The sequence below is a fragment of the Alligator sinensis genome, unplaced genomic scaffold, assembly GCF_000455745.1.
Source record: "Alligator sinensis unplaced genomic scaffold, ASM45574v1 scaffold460_2, whole genome shotgun sequence".
NCBI classification, from domain to species: domain Eukaryota; kingdom Metazoa; phylum Chordata; order Crocodylia; family Alligatoridae; genus Alligator; species Alligator sinensis.
The window spans coordinates 1-10,108 of record NW_005842668.1 but is presented as its reverse complement, the minus strand read 5'-3'; the positions used below and the strand labels follow the sequence as shown (position 1 = coordinate 10,108).

At 43.4% G+C, this 10,108-nt stretch overlaps 1 protein-coding gene across 1 annotated transcript in view; it reads right to left on the bottom strand.

Moving 5' to 3' along the window:
* The window catches only part of ACTR5 (ARP5 actin related protein 5 homolog), a gene marked incomplete at its 5' end in the record, with an annotated part of 17,158 nt that extends 7,055 nt beyond the window's left edge, over positions 1 to 10,103 (bottom strand). The window contains 5 exons of the mRNA XM_006033836.3: positions 2,535 to 2,717; positions 3,088 to 3,305; positions 6,880 to 7,049; positions 8,265 to 8,494; positions 10,011 to 10,103. Coding sequence (XP_006033898.2) covers positions 2,535 to 2,717; positions 3,088 to 3,305; positions 6,880 to 7,049; positions 8,265 to 8,494; positions 10,011 to 10,103 — 894 coding nt within the window. The remainder of the gene's footprint in view (positions 1 to 2,534; positions 2,718 to 3,087; positions 3,306 to 6,879; positions 7,050 to 8,264; positions 8,495 to 10,010) is intronic.
* Between the last annotated feature and the right edge of the window lie 5 nt (positions 10,104 to 10,108).

Sequence of the window (10,108 nt, the reverse complement as noted above, 5' to 3'; positions counted from 1 at the left end):
TTATAAGAAGAGTGGTTGTGCTAACTTAAGCATACATTAAATCTTATTAGAACATCTTTTTAAGCTGGTTACATTTTGATACAACTTCCAGCACCTCCAGCTGCTCTATAATTATCACAATTTCTTGCCTTGTTTATGTGGGTCTGGAAAATAAACATTTGTTGGCTACAAATCTGCCACCCAAATCTTGGCAGCTGCCTATGTTCAGGCAGCAGCCTGTCTGTGCATTGGTTATGCCTTGAAGGCTACAAAGACCATTCTGTCTTACACAGGAATGAACATGCCACCAAAGCTCTTTGGTGCCTGCCTCTAAAGGCATCATTACCCATGATCCTACAGTATTGTTGTGAGAACTGGGAGTCATTTTTATCTTACCTTATTTACTTTAACATTAACAGTGATTTTGGTTTGGGGTTTTGTAACCAGGGAGTTAGTTTTGCCTGTCACACACCAAACAGGTTATTTTTTAACATCTAGCAAATACCCAAGTGAAAAAGTATGACCTTTAAAATGTAAAAGCTTAGGTATGTTAGTAGCCTTTATATTTAAAAAGAAAAAACCCTTTTGATTAACTTAGATGGATTTTTTTGCAGAGTTAATTCTAAATGGATGCTGTCAGTTTGGTCTCAATTTTTTAAACATACAAAAGAAGAAAAGAAATACTAGTAAAATATAGGAAAGTGTGGTTTATGTAAAGGGCAGGCACAGAATGTAATTAACCACATCTGAATCCTGTCTTTCTTTCCTTGATTTTCTCTGCTCCTATCTTCCCAAGTATATTTTGCAGATAACTGTGGGTCTTCTCACACTAGGTATCACAGGGTTATGTATTATCATCTCTTCTGCACAATGTGAATCATACTTGAAAGGTCAAAGGGAACATGGCTGCTAAGTTTTCAATAGACCAGTGAGACCCAGTTCTGTGCCTCTACTGCAGCTGACCTGTCTGTGCACTAACAAAGCAAATACCCTAAAACTGGAGGTCATGCAGTCTTAGTCAGTTGACCCCTAACTGGACAAGACTAGTTAGCAGACTGAGAAAAGTCAACTATAATTATTAGTGATGCTCATTTCACAATCCCTACCAAATGAAGTGCAGCCACTGCGTGTGCACATATTTGTAGATCTAGGGCAGCCCATAGAAGTGTAGGTACCAGTTACAACCTGCTCTGTCTCCTTCTCTAATTTAATTATTCTTTCCTAGAACTCTCCTTTTGCCTTCTTTGAAAAAAGAAAAGAAAAAGAAAAAAGAATCTGGCTTCAAGTTAGCCAATACTGCCTTTTTTTTGCTACATGCTAACCAGAAAGGCAGCCTAAAGCAATACATTAGCCCTGCTAGAAGTTTCAAGACTCATGCAGTCCTGAAGTGGCTGAAAGGACAATGTGCTCTACCAGGCATTTTAGCAATAAGTCAAAACTAAGAGTCAGAATCAGAAACAAGATCTGTATCTATCTTTGCTGTTCTTTTTACTTGCCATTTGTGATCACTTGTCTTGTTGGTCTTATTTCTTCTCTTCAAGAAAACAAGATTAAAGACCAACAATTCTACCCCATCTCAAATAACTTTCCCTTTCTCCCAAAAGGAAAATTACCAAAAGGAAAACTACCACCACGTTTTACACTAAGACCCATCAAAATGAACTCCCCCCCTCTCTGACAAACTCTTTCTTTATAGCTAAAGGGAAAGGAAGTAAGACATGTTAAAATGAAAGAAAACCTTACATAATATTTTACACTGCATATGCTTTATGTGTTTTTTCTTCTTTTTCTGTATCTTTAATAAAAGATTATGAATTTATGGTGACTGCCTGTCAAGGAACTAAGCAGGCAATGTTCAATACCCCAAACTTTGTTTGCCTGTTTAATGTTATGCTGTGACAGGGTCATGCTAAAAATCTCTCACTTTTTGGGCCCACTCTTTTCATCAAATTTAATACAACAGGTGAATCTTGGTGCTGGTTTGGAATGTTAAGGAGGCATCTAGTAGTGGCCACAATATGCTGCCAAATGCCTTATATCAGTTTTACAGTATAGCCTCTTCCCTCATTGTGCTGCACTAAAGAGAAAGGAAAGAAAGTAATCATTCCCTCTGCATTTGACCCAACTAAACAACTCTCTCCTTTCCACATCCCCTTAAATAGCTTTGGGGGGAAAAAAACTCTATCAAGTGTCCCATACAATTGTACATTTTAACTGACATTAGAAGCACAAACAGACTGGGATAACCAATCTGATTGTTGTATTGTGGCACAAATCTAAAGAATTAACGGATGTTTGAGGGGACTGAGTTCTGAGAACAGTGGAGATTTTTAAATTTCAAGCAACTGCTATGAAGTCAGTTCTGTATCTTCCAATGGCTGAGCTGGAAGGTTAAGCTGGGAAAAGCAGTTGTCAAATTACCATAGTTGCAGTGTGTAAAAGAGTAGCTCAGCCATAAGGATAGTCAGAAGACAACCAAGACACACTTGCAGGCATATGTATGTTTTAGTGTGTCACATGCATTAATGAATTCTGTTGCCTTCACATTGTCCTACCTCTGGTTTGCTATCCACAACATCCACTTCAATGCTGACTTCTGCCTGCAGGATTTTCTGCTTGGTTTGCTCAATGGTCAGACTCAGCTTGTTGATGTAGGACTGCAGTTCTTCTGCAGAGTCCATGTTCAGCTCCACCAGAGCTTTGTGAAACTGATCCACCTGACCATCTTCTAGCAGTTCCTGCAGACAGATCACACTATTAGGTAACTAGTTGTTGTGAACACTGCAAGTCAGTTAAACACGGTGAAATGCACTGGATGCTTCTCCTTAGCTTAATTCTGCAGAAGATTCTACCTGTTGTGACAGAGGCCTGTGGTCTTAAAAAGGAAACTGGTAACAGCCTTCAATGTCCTGCACAAGAGACAGTGCCACTGAGGATCTGGAGGCATCCACCAAGTCATGCATCTCTAATTAATTTTAACATGCCCATCTCCAGGGTACCCAAGCACCTGGAGTACAGTGACATATGCTCTTTAGATAACATTCTGGAAATAATATTCTTACACAAGCACACATAATACTACACAGCAGACTTGTCTTCCATCACTACCTGCACATAGAGCAACCTGTCCAGCCTCTCTTGGTCAAGCTGCAGTTTCTCCTCCCGGCGGCGTGCATTCAGCTCTTGAAGTCGACGCAGTTGCTGCTGCCTCCTCTCCTGTTTCTCCTCTGATGTCAGCGTGCTGCCCAGGAGTTTGTTGGAGAAGGGCAGCTGCATCTTGTGAACATTGTTCTCGTAATACTCAGGAGACCTCCACTTCTGTAGTTCTGTTGAAGTTTTTTGAAAGCACAACTTTGAAAGCACAGCCTACTTGTCAAAGTCATAGGACGTTTTACCTTGTACACACTGCATTTAGCAAGTTCAGACTTTAGAAAAGAATAAGAGGTAAAAATCTAGTTTAGAAACCTTTTGAGACTTTTAGTCTGGAAACCCTGAACAGCCCTTATTCTCCATCTGCTCCCTCCTCAAAGTACCATCTCTTCTCAGTGTCAAAACATTAGTTATCACATTCAGTGCGATTATCTTCCAATCTGGCTTTTAGCCCTCTGAATCTCCAGTGTGCAAAAGACATGAAACTAGCTGTGAGCTGGACCTCTGATCATTCCTTCTAAAGTTGGGAACAGCCTCTCTAAAATATCATAGACTACTTCACAGAATTTTTTCATTTAAGAAATGTGAAAGAAGGTATATGAAACCTTCTTGCTCATCAAATGTGCTGTTTGCCATACTAAAACTGTGCTGTGAGTGCACACAAGCAGCAGAGAACAAAACTCATCAAAAATTGACTGGTTTATCACCACCAATGGCAAGTAGTAAACAAAAGCAAAAATGAAAGTAATATTATGATTTTTCCCCTCTGAAATAATCCAACTGAATAAATTGAATTATTTCAGAGGAAAAAAAATCATAACAGAATGTTTAAACAGATGATTTTGAAATAAAATCAAAATCAAATTCTAACTTTAAACATTCTTTTTATGAACTCTCTTCCAGAAAGTGTTTTCACTGAAAATGAAAACAAGACCTCTGATTTCAATTGTGTCTACTTTAGCTTTGTTTTTCATTGCTGACAAAGGGTGCCAGATGAAGGCAGGAAACACTTTTTTCCTCCCATGTTAGATCAAACCAGGAAAGAATGATGGGAGGAAACTGTCTCCAAACTGAATTCCACACATTCCGATGACAGAGCTGGGCAAGGGGCTGAGCAGAGACCCCAGTCTGGGCTAAAAGAAATCCCCAATCACAACAAACTGCATAGCATCACAGGGAGTGGCCAATGGCACAGCTCTTGATCAAGATTTGTCTTAATCAAGACAAAGCTTTCAGTTCTGCCCTAAAACAATGGATTTTCAGAAATGGCAGATACAAACTACTAAAATGAACCGATGCTTCTTTCACTGATTAAGAGCTTGGCTTTGCTTGAACGTAGCCCAGCAATGCTCAACCAGGGTGTGACGAGATCCTTTTAAGGGTGATGCACAACTTGAGCACTGTTAGGTGTACAAGCACTGATTTACAAGATAAACCCTAAGATTTCAAATAGAAATCCAGAACCAAAACTATCCTACTGTAGTCTTTCTGAGTTCTATGCAGCAGAAGAATTGCTGTTATTTTTTCAACAGCCAAACACACAAGCAAAAGCAAAAGGCCGACATTTTCTCAGGGGTGCCTTGGGTCTGACAAGGTTGGGGACCACTGCTGCAGCCTACACACTCTCCCCCACGGCGCACAGCCCCCGCCACCAGCAACATGTCCTGGGGAAAGCATGCTGGCAGTACAGGAGTCTGCAGTTAATACCTCAATTAGAGTAAAAGCACATTTTCAGAAGAAAGCAGTGGGTTCAACAGAAGACAGGAATATTAAGACTTGGAACCACTCTATGACCGTTTTTCAAAATGTTCAAAACCCATATTTTATTGATTCTTAAAATTAGTAAAAACAATAACCTTTGTGGCAAGCAAAGTCAAGACTAATATCTGACTTGCTTGTTACATCCGATTGGTCTACCTCTGCCTTCTTGAGAAGTAATTTAATATAATTGCTCCCAAAGCTCTCTTTTTCATTGACAAAATAGTTTATAAAATACACAAACACATATTAATTTGCAGTTCTTTGATGTTTAGGGCAATAATTACTCTTACAACACATTCATCTAATACTAGTTTCACTGCTTTGAAAGAGGGTCATATCAAAATTAAATTGGCCATGTTCTATCCCTTTTTAAATCAGTATCAAAATTCTTGTCTTCAGTGAGAGCAGGAGCACACCCAGTCTGATCTACATTTTTATAGCCGCAGATAATTATCTTTATGCTTTTTCCACTTAAAAGTTAAATATTTTTTTAAAACTATCTATTGTATTATTGTTTTATTATACTAGAGTATAATAATATGCTTCTTTTGCTATTGGACTTGTTACAACATAATGTGTTTTTACACATTTCAAATGTGACTTCCAATATGTTGCAGATTTAATGTCAATGGAAACGGAATGCCCTGAAGGGAGCAATCTATATCAGGTGACGGGGGGAGGAGGGGTGCGCATGTGGAGGGGGGCTGCCGAGGCAGGGGGTGCATGCAGCAAAGCTTGCCTAGTCGGGGGTTGTCCCTGCAGTGCTCCACGTGGGGCTGAGCCCTGCTCGGGGCAGCCAGTGCCATGCTCCCACCCACACCTGCCGACCCCAGCCCCAGCCAGTGTGCAGCTTCTAGCGAGGCTGTTCCTGGCATGGCTGCAGCCAGCCAGGCTCGCACTGTCACCAGGAGGGGAGGACAAGACAGCAGCACCCTGCCAGCTGCAGCCGCACCAGAAGCTGCGCGCTGGCCAGTGCTGTTCCGCTTCCCTTGCCTCCGGCTACTGCCCCTGCCACGCTGCTCTGGGCAGGCAGTGGGAAGCTTCAGTGGGAGGCTCCTGCCCAGCGCATGGAGCTCCAGCTCTTGGCCACCCTCTGCCTGGCTCAATGAGCAGCCCCTGCAGGTGGGTAGGCAGAACAGGTGGAAGGTGACTGGAAGCTGGAGCCGAAGCTCCATGCGCTGGGCAGAAGCCACACGGTTGAAGCTTCCACCACCTGGAGCAGCGTGGCAGGAGCAGGAGCTGGAGCTGGAGGTGAGAGGAGCAGAACAGCCCTATAGGCCCCAGCCAGCGCACAGCTTCCAGTGGGGCTGTTTCTGGTGCAGCTGCAGCTGACTGGGTGTTGCTCTGCTCCCCTCACCACCAATGGCAGCTCCTCCTCCTACTCCTGCCCCTGCTGCGTCACTCCGGGTGGGCAGAAGGGGAAGCTCCCACTGAGGCGAGGGGAGCAGAGGAACATCCGACCAGCTGTAGCTGCACTGGGAACTACCTGCCAGAAGCTGCATGCTGGCTGTGGCCACGGCTGGTGGGATGCCCCAGTGTGGGCTGCCCCGGTAGGAACACGTGGGACTCAGCCCCATGTGGAGTACTGCAGGGGCAGCCACTGGCCGAATTCAGCCAGTTGGCAGGCCATATCTGGTTGGTGGGTGGGATCAGGCTTGCAGGCCGTATTTTGCCCACCTGTGATCTATCCTGAGTTCATCATCTACCACACTGGACCATTTTGCCAGGCACTGACTACTCACATTTCTAATTTGCTGTACTCTGAACTGGACCATCCCAAAGAGCAGGTGCTGGGCATGGTTGTAATTACTGGCCTTTTACTATGCGTGGATGAAGGGGGAGAAAGTGCTGGGGAAAGCCAGTCAGCCTTCAGGAAGGCTGCAAGAATCTCAGCAAACAATATTTCTGCCTGCTTGGCAATGAAGAATGTAGAGGATAGGACTAAGTTTGAATGAAAACCGCATAGTAGCAAGTTACTGCCAGCCTTACCTTCTATGTAATCTTCTCCAATATAACTGTGCTCATGCAGTATTTCCTCCATGCGGCTGAGAGTTATGGCAGCAAAATGCCCAGGATATTTTAGCTGCAGAAGGCGCTGAAGATACACAGCTGCCTGGCATCCTCCAAGATTGATACGTTTACAGTTTTTAGCATCTAATCTAATAACCCAAACAGAGAGACATTACTAAAACTGGAAAGGTTCATAACTGCAGAAGGATGACAAGTAATACTCAACAGTCTACAAGACAGAGAAATACCTAGAGTCCTTAAAATACATAGATACCTGCTGATTCAGCAGGTCTGCTACCCTCACCACCTGGCAGCTTCAAAACTCCCAAGGTGTTTTTTCTAAGAAGGGTCTGTGGTGGCAGAACTTTACAGAAGAAATATATCAAGGATGGCTGCCAGAACTGCTCTGTTCCTATTGAATGTCTTCAGTACCTATGAACTGAAAATCTTAAAAATGGTCACAAGACTTCTTGAAACACATACAGCATGTTAGTTTCAGCTCAATTAAAAGAATCTGGCAGGAAAGTAAAAGAAGGAGCAAAACTGATCAAGAAAAGTTTGAATAAAAGACCCCTGTGGAGGTTATTACTAAAATGAAGACTCTCTCACTACAACTCATGAGGTATACATCTTTACCCTATGTGTCATTAGCCAGTGGAATATGCAACCATGGAGAATGAGGGAATCGCTTTGCCAGGACTATTTTGTGAAAAAGAAATCTTTAGTGTTTTTGGTTAAGATGAAGACAATACATTTTCCTACTTCAAGAAGGAGTAACTGATTTTCAGAGGAGACAGAAATGGTCTTTTCTGTCCCTCATCCTGTAAAATATTGTACAACTGGCCTGCTATATGACTAGAACAAGAATTTACTTTTTCTTGAAGGATCACAGGTCAACTTTCTTTAGTATATTGGCCAGCCTTTATCATTAAGGCAAAAATGTGACCTGAAATAACATTTTCAGTCACCCAGAGTCACATTAAAACACAAAACACATCCATTTTTTTTTTACTATGTACTGGACACCTGATATTTTACTGTAGGAAGAGATTCTGTTCTTTTTCATATATGTGGATTTATTTCCTGACACACAATAACAACGAAGCTGCACCATGTATATTTTACAAAGATGATTTTTTTTCATTCTAACATTTACATTGTAGCTGAGGTTTCAAAATTTTGCCATCTCAGGTAAATGTCTTCTCTCCTTGTAAAATAAACTGGGCCTAAAAAAGTTCAGGTTTAAACAAATGATGGAACAAGACACAGCATGGTACACTGACAGAACTTGTTGTCTCTGCCATTTGCACTTCAGTACTCAAAAGACAAATAGATGTGCAGTACTGTACAGGTCTGTAACTCACCTTCCTTCCAAGACTGGCAAAACGTGTGTACATTGATAACCAGAAGAAATTATTAGACCACTACAAGGCCAGCTCTGCCTTTTGTTGTGGTAGAAGCTGTACAAACTATCCACTCCGTAGGAAACCTTTGGGACTTGGTAACATTCAAACAGGAGCTCTGATATCATTTGTCTTGAATATAGTGGATTGCACACAGCTTCTGTTAAAATGATTGGATGGTCCACACAACCCTGCAGGTGATCAAGTGAAAGAGAAGGTAATATTATGGAGAGTAATATAATGGACATTCACTCTCTTAACACATGAATGAGATTAATAGTTGAATCAGATTAATACTGCCCATACATATCCTGCAAAACCCTGCCTTTTTAGGAAGAGGGGACCTGATCAAAGGGATACCAGATAGATCTTATCCTAACTATTTTCAACAGAGACCACAGAGTGATGACAGCATTTCATATCTTCAACTGCTTAGAACTTCCACTGGTCACCCTCAACCTTTGCTGAAGGCCAAATAATTCACAGGTACCAGCAACAATGCAAAAAAACCCAGAGCAACGAAAAAGCATTCCACATATAAAGGACACAATACTAAACGCCAGAGCCCTATCTATACCATAGCTTCTACCATTAATTGAACTATACAAGGATCCTGGGAATTACTTTAGGAAAGACAACAGATTTTTTGAAGCGTGTGTAAATGACAAAGGCCCCTGCCACACATTACACTTAAGACCTGATTAGCCAGTTAACTGCATCTTAAGTTACAACCCAGCCATATGTTAAAGCAATTAATGGTGTCATAAAACCGAAATAAGCCATAAAATGATTCCATAAAATATATGAAATAATTCTGGCTAGGTACAGACATTCAAAAAACCTGAGGTGGAATCTATCTAAGGTATGTGGCTTTCTGTAAATGGTGTAGTTTAGATAGGTAGTGAACAGGTCTAGATGAGCTCCTGAGGTCCCTTCCAACCCTAATTGGCTATGATTCACCCTTTGGTGGCAGGGGGAGTGGGGACAAAGGGTTGGGAGGCAAATCTTAGACCGGGCTCTGCAATTTTAAACCAGTCTGTGTGCGCCAAACTTCTGTTCTGTTATGGGTATAGACCAGTTTCCGATTACTTATACCAGTAACCATATAATGTCTGTACCAACCTTGGTGGCTGGTTCCTATGACACCATTAATTGAACGTGCAGCCAGGCGCCCAGCAGCTGATGGTGCTCCCGGCCGTAGGGTCACACTGAGCTCCTAGCCGTGGGAATTTGTTCCTTGCGGGTGCAGGGGGGAGCCTGCAACCACGATCCCGAGTCCCCTTGCGCCGGCGATAGGGTGCGATGGGATCTGACGCTGGATCCCACAATCGTGCCTCCTGCCATGCGCGTATGGTACGATAGCAGGAAGTGCCAGCGCGTGGATGGTACAAGGAGATCCTATCATGTCTTTCCCTGCACATCTGGCAGGGGCCAGAGACCCTGACTTGCACTAGCAAACATGTCTTGGGCACTGAGGAGCCCAGATCTTGTTGAAAAGCAGGGGCGGACGAAGGATCAGGCTCTTCGGAAGACCTTCACAGAGCAGAAAAGGGCCGGCACATGTTAAGGGGCCTCCTCTTCCGCGAGCGCTGGGAACCCCAGGGGAGGAAGCAACCAGGAAAGGCCCCTTTGGCGGACGCCCTCTAAAGCCGCCCCCAGCAGGGCCCAGCGGGCCTCCCAAAGGGCCCCGGCCCCCGCCCGCGGCACCTGCGAGGAGACGCCGAGGCGCTGGAAGACGTGGTCGAAGAGCAGCTCCTGCAGCTCCAGCTGCACCGGCACGTCGCGGTCGAAGGGCGAGCGGAGCA